This window comes from Physella acuta, unplaced genomic scaffold (assembly GCF_028476545.2).
Source record: "Physella acuta isolate Inbredline_101_S28 unplaced genomic scaffold, ASM2847654v3 ptg000072l, whole genome shotgun sequence".
NCBI lineage: Eukaryota > Metazoa > Mollusca > Gastropoda > Physidae > Physella > Physella acuta.
In genome coordinates, this window is record NW_026731592.1 from 725809 (window position 1) to 751493 (window position 25685).

Here is a 25685-nt window from a genome sequence, read left to right on the forward strand (position 1 = left end):
GCATGATATAAACTTTACAATTTTTAATATTGTTTCCTCCTAAAGTACTTTATAATTAAAGTTAAACACAAATTAGTATTGATGATTTTTAACATGTTATATTGCAACAGCAAATGAGTAGTACAAGAGTTTATTTATACCCATAACAAAACTGCGTTGTAATTAATTTGAACCATATTCAAATAAACCACCAACTACACACTGCATCATAAGTGCAATTACACATACAATAAAAACATTTATAAAATATTAGGACTGCCAATAGAAAGAATTATACAATAGTAATATCACAGTATTTTCAATGCATTTCCAACAATTTATTCAGGTTCAATTTGAAAATGCATGCATTATTTGTTTCTTCTCACTAACAGAACACCAAGTTTAAAAAAAAAATGATAATAAAAATTCAAGTGTAAATGCTACCTGGATTAAATATTGAATTTAAATACTTGAAATTACCTAAAATAACAAATCACACAATTTGATCCAACCATTGACCTTTCAACTTTAACAAATGTAAAGCAAACTTGCCAACACTTTTCTCACATTCAGGAACTTAATTTAAGTCAGGCATGCAGTATGGTAGGACTGTGTAATGGATAAAACAGAAGAATTTTTATCTTCACCAGAAAAGATTGACTGACACAACAAAGGTTGGAATGGTGCTGGGGGTAAATGATTTAGACATGATACTGTATCATCATTTAACTTATATGTTGTCAAAAGTACTGAAACTGTTTAAAGACTGCCACCTTTAAGTTAAGTGAATTTGCATACTTGAATGTAATTTTAAGAATTGAAAACAATTCAATAAAGCAATATGTAATGTCTATGTAATGCCATATAACAGGATCATGAGTTTTGTAATATTTATACACAAGTCAACTCTCACAATTATACCCATGGTCTTTTTTTTATACAGTTCATGGATACTTCTGTCAAATTGTGCATATATGATACTTGTTAACTTTTATATACAAGTATATATTCACACAATTTTAAATAATTATCTGTCACTCACACCAGTATAGCCAGGCTATTACATACATACATTACGATCAGATACCATCCTTTACATATACACACATTATTCATGTAAAGCATGTCACTACATACGAGACATACTAGTAGAGATATGAATGTTTACAAACAAGCGTGCTTGCATTTATTGAAAAAACTATGACACAGGAAGTAAAACCATACAAATGTAAACACAGACAACTGATAATTATTTAGATTTACATGTGTAAAAAAAATACAAACATTTACATGCTAAGACACATACTAGCATTTACCTGTAAAACATGTTAAACAATATACAAAACAAGGTGACGACCTAACACTAAACTTTTTTGCCTATACATGAATGATAGGACAAAGTGCTGTAACATTTTTCTCAATGTACTGTATACAAAATTATTCCATTTTTAATTTCAAACTACATTTATATATCCATGTATACAAATCATTGTCTACAATTGTTCATCTATAATTACACTACAAAAAGTTCGTGGTTAAACATCACAACCCCTTTGGTAGACACCTTACTTACAGGTACATTCACTCATTCAAACATCTTTTTTGAACCTTCTCTCTTATTAATCTTCAAGCATGAGAAAAAGAAACATTAAATTCAATGCTGACTTGGAATGCAAAGAATAATCAAAATAAACCACTGGCCAGTAAAAATAGTCAATGAACACATGACACAAATTTCAAATGGAAGGCAAGAGTTCATGACCTCTATAGAACATAATTTTATTTTCAGAATGGACCTAAATTAAGAAAAATATTTCATACAAAATATCAGATTAACCAATAAGTCATACTTTAAAAAAAAAAACTCTTCCAAGTATTGCTTAGCAATAATGTTTCAAATTATAAAATGAGTGTGGAAGTATTGTTTCCAAATATATAAAGAGTTTAGTTACAGGTTCCAAACAAAAAAGTTTAGAAATAATGTTTCCAAATTTTTCAAAGAGTTCGGGAATAATGTTTTTAAAAAATATGATACTAAGAATCATCTGAATTTGAACAAGGCAAGAATTTGGTGGAGGGAACAAATGCAATATGGGGTTAGTTTTGTAGGGAACATGTACAGTGTGGGGAACATGTTATGTAGAGAAAGTGTGAAGCATGGGGAACATGTGTCATGTAGGGGAACATATGTGTGCAATAAGGGAACAAGTTTAATGATGGGGAACATATTGTGATGTAGGAAAAGTGTGAAGTATGGGGAATATGTCATGTAGGAAATGTTTGCAATAAGGGAACAAGTTTAATGTTGAGAACATATTGTGATGTAGGGAATTTGTTCAACAAGAGGAGCAAACCTTGAGGGGAACTGCTATGAAAGATTATTTTACAATCAATTCAACAGTTTAAAAAATTGCTTACACTGCTGAAATCTCAACTTCCAGACATGTAACAACAATAGACTAAATTTAAACAGCAGTTTGAAAATAAGGTTTGCTTTTAGATCTTTTCATTTTAAAAAGGGTAAAATGATTTCCAGTTAGCACCAAGATGAATGATATCAGAGCAAGATAGCATCTATTCTTATTTATTGTTACAATCACAAAGAAAAATAATATTTTAAAAAAAAAAACAAAGTTTGTACAGAAAGGAAACAAAACATTTCTTGTAAACAAGATGAAAAATGAAATTTTTGTTAAGGAAAAAATTTCCAATATTTTTCTAAAATACTAATGCATATGCAGTATTTGCATAATTTGTTACTGGTGGTAAAATTTTCCAATAATGTTCAACAACTACATTCTACAATCTAAGGCACACAGTGTTTGTCAACATTAAATCTCCAGATGGTTTAGGGAAAAACAACAATCCCAAGTCAGTTCAGTTACCTAAACAAAGTAAAAAACTAGAAGCAAAATAAAACAGTTACAGTAACACAAAAAATACAAAAAACTTTAAAGTCATCTTAAATATGAAGCAACTTGCATTTTTCACATTATAAGTTTTTGTTTGAATAATTTCTGTAGCAAAATGGGAACCAAAGTCTGCTAATGAATTACTTCAAGCATAGTGAACACAGTATTTATAATCACTTGAGTCTTCTAGTTATACTTTCCGTCATTTAGGGTGGAATATCCTGCATGTGACAAGTACTTATGTAATGACTTATGGACAAGAACAAATAAATGCAACGCTTGTGAAAGTTCTGATTGTATCTGTGATCCTCAATATGTACTTGAATTGCATGTTCAAACTTTGGGAAGTGACCTTGATATCGATGATCATTATTGTGAAGTTGAATGTTCAGAGTTGGTAAAGCCACCTTCGTATCAATGATCATCATTTGAAACTTTGAATATTTTGAGTTGGGAGAAAAGGCCTTTTCTGTTTCTGCCATTATCCCTAGATTGTGTAAATACCAGATCAATAACCATCAGAGCTAAACAGCTAAAATTAGCTGGTGTTGGTCAGTGACTCCACAAGAATTTGGGATGTCGCTGGAATCTCAAGGTTCTTGGTAGTGACCATCTGGAGCTTGCTGGTCAGGAAAGTTCCAGTCAATGACCATCTCATCTGACTAGTGTGAAGGCTGTTGGTCAGTGACCACTGCTAAAATCTCAAGGTTTAAAGACTGGTTAGATTGTCCTAGAGTCTATTTAGCATTAACCAGTACCCAGCATAATAATAGCAGACAATTTGCTCCACGAACCTAAACAGTGAAACACAACACCTTGAATGATGTGGTCACTTTGACCTCTCCCTGTGTACTTTAAGCACAATTTGGTCATAAAAGCTTTTTAAAAGTGCTTTAAGAATGAAGACCAAATCTATAAATAGCCATACAGATAAGAGAGAGAACGGCAATGTATGATGGATTCCCTTTCAGATGGAGAGATTTATTTTTAGCATCGACTACACTGGTCTGAGCTGTAGAGAAGTCTGAGGTCAATGAACTCTGGAACACTGTAGACCTGGAGGAATCCTGGAGACCTGCAGGATAAAATGTTTTCAAACACTGAATCAGCACATTTAGTCAGAGGTTTATTGCTCTTGGTCAATGTCATTTAGGTTATTAGAATCATCTTGGACCTTAATATCATTTTCAAAACTTAGCTATAAATTATTTCCATGAAAATTCATAATAAAAATACTTATTACATGACAAATTAGCTATGAATTATTTACATGATAGATTAATTATGAATAAATCTTTTAAACCCAAATTAGCTATGAATTAACTTTTAAGTCAATCAAAAATGTACAAGTTACACCTAATGCATGACAAATTTTAGTGTAGTGTCAGCAAGGTGTTCATTGGGTGTATCCAGCTATGACTCAAGTTAAGGGTAGTATGCCAAGGTCACAGAAACAGGTGAGCTCTATTTCACCTACCGAACCGCAATATTTTTTTAAAACTAATACATTTTAATGTAACAAACCAAATTAACATTCTGATAAATTTAAACAAGTATTAAGAAAGCTATTAGCAAATACAGACCTATTGTGTACTACTGACCATCAAATAGATCTGTTGTATACTACTGACCATGACATGGACCTAATGTGTACTACTGACCATGACATGGACCTAATGTTGTGTACTACTGACCATGACATAGACCTAATGTTGTGTACTACTGACCATGAAATGGACCTAATGTTGTGTACCACTGACCATGACATGGACCTAATCTTGTGTACTACTGACCATGACATGGACCTAATGTTGTGTACTACTGACCATGACATAGACCTAATGTTGTGTACTACTGACCATGACATAGACCTAATGTTGTGTACTACTGACCATGACATGGACCTAATGTGTACTCACCACTTGTGTCATAGCATGGGCCTATTGTGTCAGGTGTTGTGTAGTGTAGTACAGCAGGTAAACTCTTCACCTTGGGGCCATGAGAGAACACCTGCACAGTGTAGTGCTTGGATTGCTCTAGAAACGTCAGGCAGGCCTGGGAGTCATTCTGTGGAAAGTGTCAAAACAAACTATATCCCTATCTCTTGCCACTCTTCCTAGTAAGGTATACTAATATCTAACAGGTATAATTTTTCAAGTCATATACAAATATCCAGCTATGATACCTTTAATTATAACATAGTAGGCCTTAAGTTTACAAATATCAAACAAATATACTTTGCTTTTGCAGTAGAAAGAGTATGATACACAAATAAATAAATCAAGTTACAGTCTACCTAACAAATATGCTTTGTTGTTTAAGTACAATAGGGTATGGTAGACAAATACCTATCAAGTCCACTGTCCACTGTAGCTTAAGTAGAATGTAAATACAAGTTTACTTTAAAAGACCATAACGCACCCCAGGCAACTGGAGTTCATAAGGCTTTGAGTAGTAGACCACAGCAGACTGGCTGGTCTCTGGCACCGTGGACGTCTGACTCTGGCCCCACATCAGAGTGTAGTGCTGGACGTGAGCCCCTTCCTCCGCTGGAACCTGCCAGCTCAGCACAGCCTGACATATGCAGTTGGCTTTTTTAAACCTGATCTCCAGCTTAGACGGAGGCTGTATCGTTTTTACTACAATAGAAACACAACATTTAAGATAGTTTTTACTACAATAGAAACACAACATTTAAGATAGTTTTTACTACAATAGAAACACAACATTTAAGATAGTTTTTACTACAATAGAAACACAACATTTAAGATAGTTTTTACTACAATAGAAACACAACATTAAAGATAGTTTTTACTACAATAGAAACACAACATTTAAGATAGTTTTTACTACAATAGAAACACAACATTAAAGATAGTTTTTACTACAATAGAAACACAACATTTAAGATAGTTTTTACTACAATAGAAACACAACATTTAAGATAGTTTTTACTACAATAGAAACACAACATTTAAGATAGTTTTTACTACAATAGAAACACAACATTTAAGATAGTTTTTACTACAATAGAAACACAACATTAAAGATAGTTTTTACTACAATAGAAACACAACATTTAAGATAGTTTTTACTACAATAGAAACACAACATTAAAGATAGTTTTTACTACAATAGAAACACAACATTTAAGATAGTTTTTACTACAATAGAAACACAACATTTAAGATAGTTTTTACTACAATAGAAACACAACATTAAAGATCATTTTTACTACAGTAGAAACACAACATTAAAGATCGTTTTTACTACAATAGAAACACAACATTAAAGATCGTTTTTACTACAATAGAAACACAACATTTAAGATAATTTCAGTGATACAAATACCAACTATACCCTAATATTGTCAATTTTAAGTAAATATTTTACCTACTCTCAATAAAGCTATAAACCCGTAAGTCTCGAGTTCGAATCAAGGTTCAAGTCAGTAGACCGTCTCTGAGTCCACCCAACTCTGATGGGTACCTAACTCACGTTAGGGAAAGTAAAGGCGGCTGGGCATAGTGCTGACCACATTATCTCTTAATATGTCGAGGTCACAGAAACAAGTGAACTCTACTTCACTTGCCCTATGGACCATCAGGTTTGAAAAGGGAACTTTACTTTTTCTTTTACATTAAAGCTATTGTGCTCTGGCTATTTCAGTAAAATGTATGCCTTACCTTCAGCAAGACAATTTCTCTTTACATAAACCCCTATAGTCTCTGCACAGGGTGGTGTTTTGAAAAATGTCTTAACTCCCTTGTCTTCTCTACCCTGATAATTCACTGAATGAACTTTCAGCTCGTAAACACAATTAGAGATGAGATTGTAAAGTGTAAAATTTTGATTCTGAAACAAAGATTAATTAATCCTTTAAAGTACATTGCACTAAAACTTAAAATATAAAATAAAAAAATAAATAGCATTTCAAAGTATTAATCAGCTATTTATAAAACAAATTATATTGTTAACAGCTTCGAAATCTTATATTTAACTTTTCTTACAGAGTTTTTGAAAATAATTACTTTTTAATTTGAACTACATTTTCTTCTAATACCTTAAAACCCATACTAGATGTGGTTTATAGCTAATGATTATGGATAAAAAGTAATGCGTTTTAGAAACTGCTGACTCCTTTAAGCGACAAGCTACTTACATAAGTTGTTGCATCATTCTCTAATCTATCTCTAGTTTTTCTGTGTTCAGACTCCCCCTCACATAGGTGTAATCTCCAAAACAGCGTGAATTTATCAACATTCGCAGCTAAAATAATAGAAAATAAAAACTGCTTATGTCGACAGATTCTAGATTTTATACACAGGGGCTTTCTTCTTTATTTTTGATAATGTTTTCAATAAATACTGCTGTGGAGCTGAGTGAAAGAGCACTTGATTGTCAACAAGAAAGTCTTAGTTTATGGGCTCAGAGTCTATAAAGCATCCATTAGGTAGGCCTACTTGACCCAAATCAGGGACATAAAGGTGTCTCAGCTTAGTGCTGACTGCAGAGCCCCGTCATAATGGCAAGGTAAATGAAAGATGAACTATACATTTGCCCTATGAACTTTTCTACATGTTTGATTAAAAAAAAACTATTAAAAAACTATTAAATAAGGCTTTTGTTGTTACCAACATTTACAATGGTTTACAATAATACTAACGACAGGTACAATAGTTTACTCACCTGGATAAACAGACCACTTGACGTCTGTTGTAAGTTTGTTATTTCTGAATACAGCTTCACTAACAGTTACATTGAAAATGGTTGGCTCAGACTGTAAATCTACAACTGGGGTATAGCTGTCAACTGAAACATTTTAATCAATGGCATTAATTGCAGCTGCCAGTTCCTTGTCACTTCTACACAACTACTGTCAAGTATGAAAAAAATCATTTTGACGTAAACATATTTCTACTTGTCAGTCAAAAATTTCTCACTCTCAGTCAAATACATTTTTGTTTTAAGTCAAAAACATCTTGAACTTTGGCAAATGTATTTCTTTTAAGATATCTACACTTTTTTTAAACTTAAGGACCAAATCCAGAATTGTAATAATAATAACCTGGTCAACTCAAACAGAACAGCCCCACCCACCTAGACAAAAACCTCCATGTATTTATTAAATAAGATTTCAACAACAGCACAGAGACCAGACTTACCTGGTTCAGCTGGAATAGGACCAAGACAGGCATCAATGTAAGTCGAGGCAACTTTGCCTCTGAGAGTCCTCTCATGCCACTTTACAACAGCCCTGACCTAGGACAGATAAAATACTTTGTTGCAGCATGCAATGTTATAGCAATTAACGGAATATGTCAACGGCCAATTTTTGTTTTATTAGTAAGAAATTTCTTTTAATGAGGGGAAGATTAAGTCGGAAGAAGTTGACACCATATAACGAAAACAGGTATTGTTGAAAATTAAGCAGCCAATAATGGTAACATTCTCCTTTTTATTTCTTTTCAACATAAGACTTACTTTAAAATTTAGAATATATAATTAATAAATAACACTATTTATTACAAATATAAAAAGTTTGAGTTTTCTAACAAGTGTTACCTGCACAAAGTAAACTGTACAAGGATCAAGTCTAGAGATGGTATGACTGGTGCTGTCTGCGCCAATCTTCCTCTGATGCATGAACAATCGCACATACTTTGGACTAGCACGCGGAAGGCCTTCACTCCAAAATATCTGTCATTAAACGTACTCATACATTTAAACAATACAAAAATGTTGACAGGAACATACAGTTTTATTGTGGACAGGACTAGCTCTCTAATAGAGAGTAGTCTAAATAGTACATGTATAGTTCTTAGAGTAAATTATCAAACTTAAAGGGTTATCCATCATCAAATGAAGGGAGGACCCAGAGTGATATTAAAGCCACTTTCTTACCATGTAATGGTTGATGGGAAGCCCTAGGGTATACTCTGGATGGTCCCACTTCACTGTGATGTCCACCTTCTGTCCATGCTGCTTGCTTTTTGCAAGTTCCAAGTGTCGTGGGGCTGATGGGTCTTCGAGGCCTTTAGGTGTAAAAATTTAGAACATTATTTGGGACTGATGGGCCTTCAAGGCCTTAAGGTGTATAAATTTAGAGTTTTTTTCAACTTAACTAATACAAAATTATTTATTATAAATATAGCAATCACCCTTCTAAAACCAAACGTAATACTTATTTTAAAAAATGAAATGTTTATATAACAAAACTTACGCCTGACATAGTTAATAGACTTGATAAAGCCTCTAGAGCCGTGTGTATTGACTGAGGCTACAGTAAAGTTACACGAAGCTCCATACTCAATTTTTGTTGTCTTATCCAACTTAGCATGAGTGTCTGTAGCCTAGAATCATCAGACAGAAAATATTGTAACTCTTTAAAATGCTACTGTTCTAAGCAGGTTATTTACTCTTTTTTTTATTGTAAGAAAGGCGGAAGGCTAATTATCTTCTCAAAATTATTTAAAGACTTGTAATTGTAAGTCTTGTTGCTAAGTGCTATATTAGGAGGGGGGGGAGCTAAGAGACATAAGCTAGCTTGCTTGAAGAATGTTAATTTAAATAATTATTTTAGCTGAATGCAGAACTTTTTTTGTATCATTTTAGTGTGGGAGTCATGGCTTGTTATGAGGTGTACGATATAACATTGTAAGCATACACATTTTTAAACTAGCGTAAAGCCAATTTTAGAAGAAAAGTTAAAGCTTTATTATCTTTAAATAGTTAAAAGCCTTATTATGTTGAAAGATGTTTGGATACTTACAAAATAACGATCTGAATAATTAATGCTCGGACACCACCATCGAACTACATAGATGACAGGGGAGGGTACAGCTGGACTCAGTCCCTTTACCCACTCTATATGCAGTCCACCATTCTTCCTGCTATCAACAACAAGGTTTGTTGGTACTGGAGGTATAGCTAGAATCAAGAATTAAGTTACAATAAGCAGGAACTTTATTTACAAATAACTAAGATAAACTAATTTTCTTAAAACAATTCTGTTTCAGAACACAATAAATATATCACATAGAATAATGACAAATGTATATTTTAAACAAACATTTTTTTACAAATTAATAAATGAATACTTTTTAAAAATAAATAAATCATTTTTTAAATGGTGATACTTAATAGTTAATTAAGAAATTGAGGTTTCTACTTTTCAATTCTAATGTCAAACTATTAACAAAATAAATAAATTACGAAGAATTATGACAACTTTTAAACTATACATTTGAACCCTCCATACATTTATAGGTTCAACCCTACATATATTATAGGAGAAATATACATATATTTATAGGAAAAATAAAGTGTTGTTCAAGAAGCCCTCATACAGATAGGTAGGGAAAAGATGGTACTAAGGGAACCCTCCACACCCCCACCTTCCCTGTACGGTGTATTAACTCTCCATTATTATTGGTAAACAAAATCCACATTTAGAAGGGAAGTAAGTATTCTAATCAGCTTATCAGCTTAAGCATTTACCTTGATACTCCAAGGGCTGGTGGCATATCCTCCCACAGCTGTTGGGGCAACACTTCAGCATCCCATCACAATGTACGTCCCTGTCACACTCCTGGACACACGCTGTATCCAACCCTGTCATATTTTTGGGGCTTGGACAACTGCCATATTTGGACTGTAAAGTTTTGGCAATGAACTCACAGCTGTTGTTACATGCCTGCTGATGTGTGACTTTCCGTCTAATTCGTGGAATCTAGAAAATGAGTGCAATAAATGTTTTTATTAACTTGTGAAACAATGAATATGACTTTGTACTGGGGTAGAATTTACGTAACTATTTTCATGAATTTCAACTGAAGATAACTTGTTGCCCGGAATAGCAATTTACTTAATAAATAAAACTCACAGTAAAACCAGCCATTTAAAATAATCTTTACTGCTGTACAAGTACTGATAAAAACTTAAAATTACTAAACTAAGACTTACACTGCAGTCTTGTAGGCAGTCATTGTGGTTCTCATAGTCACTGATTGGTCTTTCACAGGCATAAAGGCACTGCACATGCAGAAAAGAATATAAAATTTAGCTATTGTTAAATGTTAAAATTTTATTCATATATTCTTTGAGTATTTATCTAAAAACATTTTTTTTTTAAATTTGTTTTTAAAGCAAACAGAAAAGATACTTTAAAGAAAGGGAATTTTTTTATTAAGCCTAAAACAAGGTAACATTTTTTATTTAACAGTAAAGTTGTGAGCTTAATCTGGGCTAAGCATCATGATCATTTGAGCCAATCTTTTTTTCTGACTTAACCAGAAAATGAGTAGACCAGTAGTTCAGACCTACCCATTTGCAAACTCTATGTTTTTCACACACCTTGATACTTTTGAAGGAGGACAATGCACTGTCTGAGGTCTGATGACAAATAAAATACAACTGGTCAAAATTAGATCCTCAACTTAAAAGTACAAACAGGCTGATAGAAATTAAAAAAAAAACAATTTTATAAAAAAACTGTAAAGAACAAATTTAAAAAATACAATAGGGCAAAAAATGTTCATTTTCCAAGAATAGAATGACATTTATCTCACTTATTAGGAGGAGCTTAACATTTCTAATACTGCCTAAGCTGGAGGAAAAACAACAAACTGTGTATAGCTAAAACTAATCAGTCTTAATTTTTAAAGCCACAAACCACATGTGTTACATACATCTATAGTTTAGCTTATTTTCTCTTTCTTCTGTGAATATATCATACTGTTATCATTATAAAGAATATAAAAAGACAATCTAAATTTTTATATTACACAGTAATTTCACCAGTATTCAACTAATAGAATATTATCATAGCCAAGTGATAACTCTGAGGGAAAATGTGTATATTGAAAGCTAGCCAAGGTTTTTTTGGATTGTTTTCAATGAGTGAATTTCAACTTTTTTATCAACTTGAGGGACACTACTGACTATAATTGGGTTAAAACCAACAATCTTAAATCACTTCAAACCTCTTCACTTGATAAGAAGGATTTTTTAACATACAATCTGCCACTTTTTAGACTAGATGTGCTTAAATATTTCCATAAAATTCTGCTGTTTGGAGAATATGTTGAGTCAATGAATTTACATTTTTATTTATAAAACCTATTTGTAAAATGTTATCAATACCAGACATAATTTCCCTTTTCTTTCTAAACCCAAAACTATGAAAAGTTAAGCTTAAGGGGTGATAACTAGGTTTAGAGCCAGGGTTAACCAGACTAATTTAAAAGTCATGCATATTGAGTTATCTGTTGCTGCTTCCTAATATATAAAAGCCCATGTGCGCACTTCTCTCTCTCTCTCCCTCATCAATATTTTTAGGCTATGTGATCACTATGCATATCTCCATATATGGAGAACATAAAGATACTGAATTGTTGAAAATAATAGGTTGGATGTTTTAAATGTATAAACTAAATTTTACTTAAAGAAGGAAAATAAAAATAAAGGCATATTCGAATGTAGAAACACATTTTTTATTATGCAACTGGAAAAGTGTTTATTGTTGTGACAAAAATGTGAAAAACAATGCTGTCACAAGTTTAAACTACAAAAAGTACACAAAACTAATGGCAACATCTTCCAATTTTAGAATATGAAGAAATTAACTATTTCATTCATATTTGATTTAGATCTATATATCTACTTATCAAGACAAGACGTATGCTATAAAAGGTATACAATATTCTCAGCCAAAAGTAATACAAATTAATTTAAAAACAACATAAATACCACTGAACAGCCGGATTTTTAATGGAATCATTTAAGTCTCTTAACTTAATCAGTGTGTGTATTTAATATGAGGTTGTGTTGACTAATAATTTATATATTATTGTTTTTCTAATAGGTATTTGTAGCCTATGTTATTTTATGGGATGGATTTTTAGCTATTTAGTTATTTCTTTTCTGTGTCACTAATATCATTCAATGTGTAATAAAGCATCTTGCATTTTGACCAATAACTATTTTGTAAAATATTTTTCTCAAACAAGTATAACATTAAAATATATAGGCCTATAATTCATGCGCAACGATGTGTAGTGTTCTCATAAACTCTAGATTACTACAAACAAAATGTATCATAATATTTTCCTGTTTTTGCCCAAGACAAATGAGGGAGATGAAGTAAAGTTCATCTGTATCAATGACCTTTAAGGAATAAATAGTGTGGTCAGCACTATGCTCAATAACCTAATGGCCCTAACATGAGTCAAGTAGATCTAGTTCAAGTACCCATCGAAGCTGGGTGGACAGGAACTTCCTACAAATCTTAGGCTATGTTGCAGACTATTTATTACAATTACGATTTAGGCCTACTAATACTACATAGATCTAGATCTAGCAGATTAGATCTTCTTACTCTTGCCTTACAGTCAATTGGAATTTGGTAATATATCGTTTTAGGTACGTAAAATCGCCCGCGACTTGTAATGTTAAAAACAGGTGACTCCTTAAATTTTAATAGTTATTTCACATTTTGAGGAGGACTTATGTTTTGAAAAATACAAAAATGTTTCCTTGTTTCATTTATGTACCTGTTTTTAAACAATTGAATTAAAAAAGTTTTCAGTAATAACTAATAACTGAAGACTAGCAAGGTTTTCCTCAGATGCAACCATGCTTATTTACTATAGCAGACATCTTGTTTAAGTTTTATTTAGTTAAACTTATACGCTATAGGGGGAGATTCAGGGGAAGCTACTCTATTTTACAAATGGCTGCTGTCAAATCTTGCTCGCAAACGCTGCTGTTTAAAGTTAATTTGTGGCCTAAATTGATATATTTAGCCTTTGATTTTGGTTTATTATTCAGTTATCTAGATCTCTATAATATTTGACACAAATATTTCACAATATACTTCTATTAAATATTAAAGCCTTGACAATGATCAATGAGGTAATTTTTTCGTACATTACTATAATACTACCCGCTGCCGATTTTACGTACCTAAGGCGATAGATTACAGAATTTATAGTAGATCTATGGTATTTTATATAACTTATATCATATATTTACTAGATCTAGCTAGATCCTCTAGTCTAGATTCTGGAATGTCATTATTTTTTGTCATTCATTGTTACAACAGAAATAATATTATTATTAAATTATTAATAATTTAAGCCTAAGCATGATAAAAAGGGCATTAATTTAAAGGCCTAGATCTAGATCTAATCTAGATTTTCTAGATCTAGATCTAGATCTACTACGATAACTTTAACTATCATAGTACGCACCACATTAGTTCCATTTTTAGAATTTGATCTAAGAGGGCCCTTTAGCTTCAAACAAAAAGAAAAGCATTGCCCTCGAAGAATATCTGCGTTGTTCGTGCTTCCCATGTGAAATTGCGCGACACATAGGATGAACAAGAAAAGCCATCTTCCAATGTCCCTCATCCCGACATGAGAGCAGTTTGTTAATCCAGCTCCTCTCGTTCCACCACACTAGATCTAGACTAGTTGGTTTTTTGTTTTACTGACACCTGTTGACAATCATTTCAATAGAACCCTTCCATCAAAAAGTGTGTTTTGCTTCGTCACTGGATTGGTTGCCCATGTCGTGTTTTCCATGTAACTAGAAACTCCGTTTTTCTAAAAATAGATGCGCTTGGATTGGTTCGTGTGTGGCAGTGACTTCAGGTCTAGTCTAGACTCTAGACATTCCAACTTTTGTCGTTGTGAATGAAGCATAAGATCCTCGATACAAAAATAACTGTAATAAGCTGCCTCTAATTATAATCAGTACGTTTTTTTTATATTGTCACGTGATATCACTTCCTAGAAAAAAATACCAACAATTAAATTAATGTAACTGAGTAGGCCAGTTGTCGGCATCTAACGCCCCAGAATTTGATATTGAATGAAAATAATGCTGCTCTTTTTATAAAATCAGGAATTAATTCTTAAACACCTGAGCCGGAATATAGATCTAACTTACGACAGGTATACTAGATCTGTACAGGTCTAGAGAAAAAAACTCGAGGCAACAAGTAAGGAAACAAGTTTCGTGGGGAAAATGTTTCCATATATGTAATTAACTTGTTGCATTTTTTTAGACAAGTAGTGTCAAGTAGTATGGTAGCCCTACGTGTCGTATGTGTAAAGGCGGTTTTACAATAAAATCATATTGAATAAACTGTTGTCTCATGTGCTTTTAACACTTTTATCCTTAAACTGTAAAACTGTGTCTTCCATGTCAAAGACCAAAGCCGCATGATATGCAGTCAGGGTTTCTTTCAGACATTTTCATTTTTCTTCGGGGGAGGGGGACACTTTGAAATTTTCTGGGGCGCAATTAAAATTTCGGGGGTTGGGAGGCGAACAATAGTTAAATGTATATTTTCTATATAAATTGTAGAGTTGTTGTTTTTTTCTATTCGTCCTGGTGTGCTCCTTTACCCCGAAGAGGTGCATGAAAGAAACTCTGTATTCAGTCCACGTGTTGCAGGTTTGGGAGGGGTCTGCGTCTCGTGGTAATATTCATAGGCGTCGCATCTTTAAGTCGCTACAGCATGCGGCTTTGCAACCGTCATGTGCAGTCAGCCTGACGGGGGATGGGGGGGGGGGGGGGGGTAAAACTGTCACAGGTACATAAAAGTCGACAAATATACCAAGTCTACTACCCCTCCCCATTTAGTCCCTAAAGGACGACCATGGCGAGTTGTCAAAAACTTCCATTGCGTTTAATGACGCCCGCGTTTCGGTTCGAATCAATGAAAAAACGTTATCAATTCATAAACGGTTTTCACCAGGAAAATGTTGAATGGTATAGAACACTCCCCTTTAAAAAATGGTTCCGGTCTGGTTTCAGCTAATGTAGCAGGTACGACCCAACTAAACACGACGACTGTTACAGGCAAAACACACACACACACACACACACACCTCTATTGAAAGTCAGTGCTGTCAGTTTTTAGAAAGGTTCAGAGTTTTAGTTACAAAAAAATTACTGCATTGAAACTTTAATTTGAATTTCTAAGCGGCTACAACCCGCCAAACCGGCAACACGCAACTCACTACCTGTCAAGAACATTGCATCATAGTTATTTCTGACACGCTTGCCACCACGTGTCTTGATTTAATTTCAACGAAACTAGATCTAGAATCTAGATCTAAAGAAATAGGCCATGTAATCAGGCAAAGCTATTTTTAAAATTCGTTTTTATCAGTAGCTTTTTTTTTAATTAAGAAAAGGTATTATAAAAAAATATTTCCGATGTGAAATTTCTTAAGCAGAGCCTACATGCAGGGGCGTAGCGAGGGGGGGGGTGCGGGGGGTGCGGACCGAACCGGGTGACACCATTTAGGGGGGTGACACCAAGGCAAAAAATAGCAAAATATATAGAGAAAGACTCGAGGGGGGGTGCAAATCGAAAGTTTGAGGGGGGGGGTGCAAATCGACCTCGCTACGCCATTGCCTACATGATACATTTAGAAAACCTGAATACTTTAGTTGGGAAAGCCCCTAATAAAATGCGAGATTAGTAATCGTGATGAGATCATTTAGATTTTGGTAAACGGAACCTGACTGATAGTACATTTCTAATTTTAAGCTGATTTCATTAGTGTAACAATTTTTTGTTAGAAAATTTATCTCTATCTTCCTACACTCCCCATCAAACTTTTTAAATGGGGATGAGAGGTTACACCTAAAACCTAATGGAGCCAATGGGCTTAGTTGACAGTGATTCTTATAGAATTTTAAACAGGATTTCTTCTAAGTTATTTTGCTCGGGGTGTGTGGGAGGAGGTGGCACTTGAAACTTAATGGAGGGGCGGGGTGGACTTCTTCTTCTTCGTTCTTAATTTTTAGTGTTGGACGGGATAGAGCCTTATCTGCCAAATGGTTTTAACTCGAGACTTTTTGTTTTTAATTTATCAACCATGAGCTTTCGCCGACTCGACCACGCCTCCATCACAATTAACGTGTCAACCTTTTTCTTTTTCGATTTGCTTCCAACTCTATACCTATTGACTTACTTTGACTTAGTCCTCTTCGCTCCTTATGGAGCATAGGGCCTCCACCATTTCCTTCCATTTCTTCATATCCTCGGCTATTAATTTTGACATCTCCCAAGACATCCCTGTTTGCTTCAGTTCTTCAAGAAGACTCCGCCTCCAGGTCTGTCTTGGGCGCCCTCTCTTCCGCTTTCCCTGGGGGTTCCACTCAAGCGCTCGGCGTGTAACATTTGGCGTGTAACCTTTCGCAGTGTGTGACCCACCCAGCGCCACTTCCTCCTTCTTATTTGCACACCTTTAGGCTCCTGCCTAGCTTTCCTCCATAGTTCCAAGTTCGGCACTTTGTCCTGCCATCTCAGTTTCTGTATCTGTCTAAGGCATCTATTCATGAAGGTCTGTATCTTTGCTGTGCTTGCCTTGGAGACTCTCCATGTCTCTGGGGTCATCCATAAATGACGTCACACTCGTAGGGGGGAGGGGGGTCCGTAATTTTGTGACGATGTGTGATGAGGGGGAGGGGGGGGGTCAGATGTTGCGACGTCACATTTTTGCATTATAAAAAAGCAATGTTAGAAAACGAATTTTAGACGTTATTTCGCGTTTTAGATAACTGTTTTAATAAATTGTAATAGTTTAGACAAGATTTTGGAAAAATATCAATGTTTTAAAAAAATTCAACTGCAATTTTGAGGGGGGTTGTAGGTTGAGGTGTGACGTCATTTTAGGGGGGGGTCTGGCTTTTTGTGACGAAGTGTGACGGAGGGGAGGGGGGGAGGTAAAAATCGTCCAAAAAAGCGTGACGTCATTTATGGATGACCCCTCTGCTCCATACAGCAGAACTGCCTTGACATTAGAGTTAAATATCCTATACCTATATACAGTGGCGTAGCGAGGTCAGGTGTCACCCGGTGCGGCACTTAATGGTGTCACCCCCCCCCCCCCAGAGGCGTAGCGACCATTACCGGGGACAAATTTTCGATTTGCACCCCCCCCCCCCCTCAAGTTTACGATTTGCACCCCCCCCCCCCCCCTCAAACTTTCGATTTGCACCCCCCCTTCAAGTTTTTCTCTATATATTCTGCTATTTTTTGCCTTGGTGTCACCCCCTAAATGGTGTCACCCGGTGCGGTCCGCACCCCCCGCCCCCCCCCCCTCGCTACGCCCCTGCCTATATATTACCTTAATCCTAACCTTAAGATAAAGACGAAAAACCTAAGAATTCACCTCACCCTAAAAGTAACCTAAAACCAAACCCAACTCTTGACATTGATTTAAGCCTAACCCTAATCCTAACCATAGCCTTAACCCTAACCCTAGCCCTGATTCTAGCCCTAGCTCTAGCCCTAGACCTAGCCCAAATTCAAACCCTAGCTGAACCTTAAGCTATGACCGGAGGGGGGGGGGAATGTCCAACTGGGGGGGGGGGGGTAATTGACAGGGGTAATTACTCCGGGGGGTAATGACGGGGGAAACGTCCGGGGGTAATTGACGGGGGGGGGGGGGGGGGGGGGGGTAATGCCCTGTTCCCCCCTCTCCATTACTTTCCAATACCGGTGCCTACGACAACTTATCACCTAAATAAAAAGCTTACGATCGATATAAGTAATTATTTCGGTGGGCACTCCCAGCAAACCCGATAACCAGACATCAGACATTCCCAACAGCGAGGGAAACAAAACTGTCTAGACGAACTAATGGGAAGCCTTAATCTTGTAGGAGGGTTTCTTTCTGGCTAGCTCAGCCGGCCATGCATACATACGTGGTATTTAAAATGATCTTTCTAAAATTCAAGGAAAATCCAAATACTTCAGGAGTTATGGTGATAGTTTAGGGGGAGGTGGCAGTGGAGTAGTGTTGAAGGTTGGGCTGGGGTGGTGACAGAGGTAGCGATTTTTTTTATCAGTGACTGATCGGTGTGTTTGTCAAATTGGCCAGGCGACGCCCTCAAATATTAAGTGCTTCACGATAATCCCATAAATATAAGTGCTTCGCGATAATCCCATAAATATAAGTGCTTCACGATAATCCCATAAATATAAGTGCTTCACGATAATCCCGTAAATATAAGTGCTTCACGATAATCCCGTAAATATAAGTACTTTACGATAATCCCGTATATATATAAGTGCTTCACGATCATCCCGTAAATATAAGTGCTTCACGATAATCCCTTTAAAATATAAGTGCTTCACGATAATCCCGTAAATATAAGTGCTTCACGATCATCCCATAAATATTAAGTGCTTCACGATAATCCCGTAAATATTAAGTGCTTCACGATCATCCCATAAATATTAAGTGCTTCACGATTATCCCATAAATATTAAGTGCTTCACGATCATCCCACGCCGAATTAAATCGCGCCACACCTTAACTATACCCTGACTCATAGGACTAAAGACATACCCGGCTCGGTCCTCCCATTGTTTTTACGGTCCTCCCATTGGTTTGACGGTCCTCCCATTGGTTTTACAGTCCTCCCATTGTTTTAATGATCCTCCTATTATTTTTCGCTCCCGCCTCCATTTTTCTTTCACGTGCTGTTAAAAAAGCTTAACTAGGTAGACCTACCTTGCTTTTTGATTAACAATATCTACTTCGATAAATGACTTCGGACACTCCATTTTGCTTATTTGCTAAGCCTAACTGGTGTTTCTTTCATACTTCTTTTTTTTCTCTGGGGGGGGGGGGGGGAATCACTTGATATTTTCGGGGGAGGGGGTGGACTAAATTTTCAAATCTATAAAAAAAATTACGCCATAGCCATAGCACTACCATACAAACACAAATAGAAAAAACATTTCTGTTACAGATAGCTGGAAAAAGAAAACCCGCGCATTCGTATAAATATCAATCGGAAGTCCTCTTGCTTGCTTTTTTCATCCTCCCACTAATCAGAGTTTCTTTCAGGGGCACCGCCTCCACAGCCGCCCCAAAGCACGTCTACCCTACCCCCCCCCCCCCCCCAAGAAATATAATTTAAATACAAAATATATACTTTAACAATTGCCCCCCCCCCCCCCCCTCGTTCAAGTGCTCCCCTTTCCCGGAGAAATATGTCTGAAAGAAACACTGATACTCAGAGGCGTAGCGACCCTTCCCGCGCCCGGGGACATACTTTCAATTTGGCGCCCCCCTCGGGAGCAAATTTTTCATTTGCACCCCCCCCCCCCCCCCCTCAAACTTTTGATTTGCACCCCCCCCCCTCGAACTTTTCATTTGCACCCCCCCTCAAACTTTCAATTTGGCGCCCCCCCTAAGGTCGGCGCCCGGGGACATATGCCCCCCCCCGCCCCCCCCTCCCCTCGCTACGCCTCTGCTGATACTAATGTGAGAATGAAGGCAGTTGTTGTTTTTTTTTTCCTACTTTTTTTAAAGAAAAAAAAAAGAGTCCCATATAATGTTTAAACATTTCGAAAGTCCTCGAATCATCCCCCATAACCACAACAAAAGAAACAGGAACGAGAACTCTTTGATTCGCAGTGCACTCCCCGCTGTAGACTGACGCCAATAGCTCCCCGTGGCTCATTCTTGCGTCTGGTTGAAATCTTTCCTAGTGAAAAATGACGTTCCGGCTAGGAAGTGGTGACTCCTTTATCACATAAACCAACGCGAATAAACAGATGAGATTTCTAATAGTCAAACCAACCGGAAATGGTAGATGGGGTGCGCACGTGGTGTTAGCCATTGCAAGTTGTGTGCTTTTAATTAATGCAGCAAACAGGTGTTTAATTAGTAGGCTAATTACTCGTTGAGCTGAATTAAATATAGGTCTATTGTTTGCTGCAATGAGCTCAAGAGACCGCCCCTGTAAATATATTGGTTCGAGTGAATTTCAGTTAGCCCCTATAAATAGTGAATTCAATGGTAGAGCGTTCGCCTGCTAACCCGAAATCCCGAGTTCGAATCCGAGTTTAAGTCCGTAGAAGGTTCCTGAGCAGTGGCGTAGCGAGGTCGGGTGTCACCCGGTGCGGCACTAAATGGTGTCACACCCCACAGCGTAGCGACCCTTCCCGGGACAAACTTTCATCAAATTTTCGATTAAGACCCCCCCCCTCAAACTTTCGATTTGCCCCCCCCCCCCCTCAAACTTTTGATTTGCACCCCCCTCAAACTTTCGATTTGCACCCCCCCCCCCAAGTTTTTCTCTATATATTTTGCTATTTTTTGCCTTGGTGTCACTCCCCTAAATGGTGTCACCCGGTGCGGTCCGCACCCCCCGCCCCCCTCGCTACGCCTCTGTTCCTGAGTGCACCCTTGTGAACCTGACTCACGTTAGTGAAATTAAAGGGGGCTGGGCATAGTGCTCACCACACTATTCCTTCATATGCCGGTCACAGAAACGGATGAACTCACTTTACTTACCCCGTGGGTTTGAATGGGACATTTACTACTAGTAAATTTCAGAGATAGCCCCTATACACAGTGGCGTAGCGAGGTCGGGTGTCACCCGGTGCGGCACTTAATGGTGTCACCCACCCCAGAGGCGTAGCGACCCTTCCCGGGGACAAACTTTCAAATTTTCGATTTGCACCCCCCCCTCAAGTTTTCGATTTGCACCCCCCCCCCCCTCAAACTTTCGATTTGCACCCCCACCCCTCAACTTTTTCTCCATATATATTGCTATCTTTTGCCTTGGTGTCACCCCCCCCTAAATGGTGTCACCCGGTGCGGTCCGCACCCCCCGCCCCCCTCGCTACGCCCCTGCCTATACATATATTGGTTCTAGAAAATTCTAGAGTGCCCCTATAAATATATTGGTTCTAGTAAACTCTAGAGTCTGCACCTATAAATATATTGGTTCTAGAAAATTCTAGTCTGCCCCTATAAATATATTGGTTCTAGAAAATTCCAGACTCAGCCCCCATACACTTCAGAGACTGACCCTATAAATATGTTTCTGTGGAGCCCGCTATAGAGCCAGAGACGTGTAGCTACTCTGCTGTACTTTCGAGGCTAGTTACCCGCCTCAAGGCGGGGGGGGGGGGGGGCTGTTGTGGGTGAAGTATCCGGGGTGTAGTGTCGAACGGGGGGGGGGGGGTTGAAGTATTAGAGGCGTCGTGTTAGAAATGGAGTGCTAAGGTGGCGTGGTGAGAGTGGAGTGTTAAGGCCTGTTGCGAGGCAAGCATTATCTAAAACTTAGTTTGTTGAAAAAGGGCCCCAAAAAAAAAACCGCAACAAATACTGATATGTTCAAATGATCGTTAAATCATTTTAATGTGTCTGGTAGGTAAGCCGTATGATATCGGTTAAGTATTGAGAACAAGTATTGCAACATCAAGATTTTTTTTATATAGAATCTTGATATAACATTAATAAAGTGGCGTAAAACAGGGAAAAAACTAATCGATGAAGTTGATTTTTTGTGTCTGTAACCACTACTCTCCAAAAGATATAAATACACGAAATGCATTTGTATGAAGAAAACTATATTTCGAAAAATAAAGTTTAATTAAATTATGATTAATTTTTAGAAATAAAATATGGAATCTCAAGGGCTATTTTTTTGTGGTAATGTTATTTTTCCCAATACGGTTGATCTTCTGAAATAATGAAAAAGCAAGTACCCATTACAGCTGAGTAGACTCCGTGACATCTTACGGATTCGAACCCGCGATCCAAACTCGAGACTTTTGAGTTTGTAGTCGTACGCTCTACCACCAAACCACGCCGTCATACATTGTTTCTTACCTTCAGTGTCTTGAAGCGCCCCCTGTACGATCCCACATGATCCCCGGGGGACCAAGAGAGGTAACATGAGCCTTGCGCATCCGGTTACCCGTGCTCCCCATGGCCTCGTGGTGTGGTGAAGGGGTCGGAGGCTTGCACCCAACCGATGAAAGCTCCACGGAGGCAACATGTCAAGAACCTTGGATGGAGATCACAGCAGAGACCTGACACAGTTGTCTACTTGTAAGGAAGAATGTAAGAAGAGCAGGGGGAGAGGCTTTTCAAACTTCGGGGTGGGGGAGGTGGCGGATACTAGATAAAGTACATATTTTCTATATAAATGGAATTGAATTTTAATTTCCATTTCGTCTGGGGTGAGGGGCGGTGGATGTGCTTTAGGCGGGGGGGGGGGGGGAGTCTGATAACTAGACCGGTCGTTGAATGTGCTGAAGCTGCACATCCCATGTAAAAAATTAAAAGATAAATGAATATTTTGTACATTCTTAATTAAATAAAATGGTCATAATAATTACTGTTCGAGTTTTTTTTTTTTTTTTTTTTTTTTTAAACAGTATACCACTTATATATAAAATAAATTCAAGTGACGTCACCAGGTCAGGTGACACTCGTTGAGGTCCACATTCGCACACCTCTCTTTCCTGCCTTTGTGGCAGTGTTTCTTTCAGGCATTTCCGGTCCTCCGGAGCACGTCCCCCGCCCATGGACAAAATAGAAAAGTTATTATAATTAAATAGAAAATATATTCTAACCAGTTTTCGCCAAACCAATGTTTTTAAACATCCACAACCTTATTAAGGATAAAGGAAAAGGAAACCGGCCTGAGGAATCCTGGAGAAGGACAGTGGAAGGAGAAGCGATGCTGCTGGGATTACGTGGGCTCAACTAAAGAGAACTCCCCAAAACCGTGAAGAAGTGGAGCTGTTAGCTCTTTACTCCCCTTTGCTAAAGTAAAAGAAATAAATCAAGAAAATGGGCTTCTTTTTTTAGTATTATTTTTTTATTGAACTGACCAGCGAACTATTTTTTTCGTCATGAGGTAACAGACAGAGCTGTAGCGAGGGGGGGGGGGACATATGTCCCCGGGCGCCGACCATAGGGGGCGCCAAAATGGGTCGAAAAAAAATTAAAAGTTCATTTTAGCTGCAGTATTGGATTATAAATATAAAAAAATATATCGGGGTGGGGGCCGGGAAGTAACCAGCGATCATTGCTAGAGAAGATAATCGCTAGTTGGTATCTAACAATTGCTAGTTGGTATTTCATAATGATAAACAGTCTAACAGTTACCCTAACCTAACCCAACACTCATAGTTATAATGGCCGCTGGAACGACGTGGTCAAATGACAGGGCGTTCGGCTACTAGCCCCGAGGTCTCGAGTTCGGATCTCGGTCCCGACTCGGGACTAGAGGACGTCACTGAGTACACCCAGCTCTGATAGGTACCTGACACAGGTTGGAGATATAAAGTCGGATTGGCATAGTGCTGGCCAAGCCATCCCTTCATATGCTGAGGTAAAAAACATGAACTCTACTTCTTCCTGCCCTAAAGATCTTTAGGTCTGAATGGGGAGCTTTACTTGTACCATTTAACGGAATAATACCCTTTAAGCAACTACTGCTTAAATCAATTCAGGTTTGAGGTTTGACGCCTTCTAGAATATTTGTGACACACTTCTGCCTTATAAAAACGTTAGAGGAAAGGGGGGCAGACTGACTATTGAAAAAAAAACCTGACAGTGCTACAAAACTGCTGTAAATCTGTCACCTAGTGTCGTCTACCACGCCTACAATTATGCAAGTTACGTGACGTGAAGGTGGACCAAGTTATTTCCCCTTACTTCCTTCTCTCCCCCTTTCCCTCCAGTCAATGGATTCCTTTGATTGCGTAAAATGTCGAAACAGCACAATGTGACACATGGTTTTATTAGTACGGTTTAAACCTCGGAATATTTGTCAGAATGACGTCATCAATTATTGCTTGCATATTTTAGGTCAAAATATCATTTGTGCATATCATCATAGCACCGACAATATACACATCGTCCGTTAAAACAAGAAATAAAACTTAGTTACGCAAGGGCACCAGTGCTATAAATATACAGATATACCCAGAATTGAGTGTTTTAGGTATCAAGAACTAGAAGAAAAAAACTTAGTTAAAGAGTGCTTTTTTTTTGGGGGGGGGGGGGGGGGGGGGGGGGAGGTTTGTTATCTCCAACCGATACATATTTTTTAGACATAAAAGGTTTGGCAGAAGTTTGCCAATGGCAATTTAAATGCAAGTTGAAATTTATTTCACACAATAATTTTTTTTACTTTAAAATGTTTTAGAATATCTACACAGGAATGTAGTCCTGGCACATAACAGGACAGTGTACAAACACACTTCAAAAGGTCCAGCGCTCCTCATGTACCAGCCTATGCTACTCTTGCAATGGTTCTCAGACCTTATTCAAAATTAACGCAAATAAATTTTTAAAAATCATTCGGAAATTCATGAATAATGCGTTAAATTCGGATATGTAAAATAATCTAAATAAAATCACTAACAGCAATTCATTTGTAATTTTTTTTTATCCACACAGGCGCCATAACCAGAATTTAACACTTCCGGTCAAAGATTTTATTTCAGCTTTTTTGTTTTGTTTATTTAAACGTATTTCTTGACACAGTTATCAGTTTGGCTGCTGAACTGGCCATTAGACTATAATTAAATCTTTAAACAGGAAAGTTACCCGTCCATTGGGCAGCTCAAGTAGGAGTTTATCTGCTTTTGTGCCTTCGGAATACGCATGGATAGTGTGATCGGCACCCATGTCCAACCTGTTTTACTTGACCTAAGCGGAGTCAGAGCTGTGTGGACTCAGAGGCGCCATATAGACCGAGCCTGAGGCGTAGCTAGGGGGTGGGGGCGCCGAGCCGGGTAATAAAATAAAATTGAAACAGCTCACTTGCAATACTCAGAGGCGTAGCGAGGGGGGGGGGGGGCGGGGGTGCGGACCGCACCGGGTGACACCATTTAGGGGGGGTGACACCAAGGCAAAAAATAGGAAAATATATAAAGAAAAACTTGAGGGTGGGGGGTGCAAATCGAAAGTTTGAGGGGGGGGGGGGTGCAAATCGAAA

The 25685-nt window shown here is 37.3% G+C and overlaps 1 protein-coding gene across 1 annotated transcript; it reads right to left on the reverse strand.

Annotated features, from left to right (window-relative positions):
• Window positions 1-2263: 2263 nt before the first annotated feature.
• On the reverse strand, window positions 2264-14458 carry LOC131952596 (anosmin-1). Its single transcript, XM_059315346.1, has 15 exons — window positions 14144-14458; window positions 11217-11285; window positions 10857-10925; window positions 10392-10623; window positions 9664-9821; window positions 9115-9244; window positions 8796-8926; window positions 8457-8591; window positions 8057-8153; window positions 7581-7703; window positions 7054-7160; window positions 6578-6746; window positions 5313-5530; window positions 4811-4958; window positions 2264-3966 (listed from the first exon to the last, which is right to left on the reverse strand). The coding sequence occupies exons 1-15, from the start codon at window positions 14303-14305 to the stop codon at window positions 3785-3787; spliced, it is 2130 nt and encodes a 709-aa protein (XP_059171329.1). The 5' UTR covers window positions 14306-14458; the 3' UTR covers window positions 2264-3784.
• Window positions 14459-25685: the final 11227 nt, after the last annotated feature.

What these genes read in the sequence shown, in the direction of transcription:
- LOC131952596 (XM_059315346.1), bottom strand. Translation starts at nt 14,305, where the DNA reads ATGAGGGACATTGGAAGATGGCTTTTCTTGTTCATCCTATGTGTCGCG. An exon ending in ACTGCCTACAAGACTGCAGT is followed by an intron (nt 10,624 to 10,856) that starts GTAAGTCTTAGT and finishes CTCATTTTCTAG; the next exon opens with ATTCCACGAATTAGACGGAA. An exon ending in TCCTATTCCAGCTGAACCAG is followed by an intron (nt 7,704 to 8,056) that starts GTAAGTCTGGTC and finishes AAAATGTTTCAG; the next exon opens with TTGACAGCTATACCCCAGTT.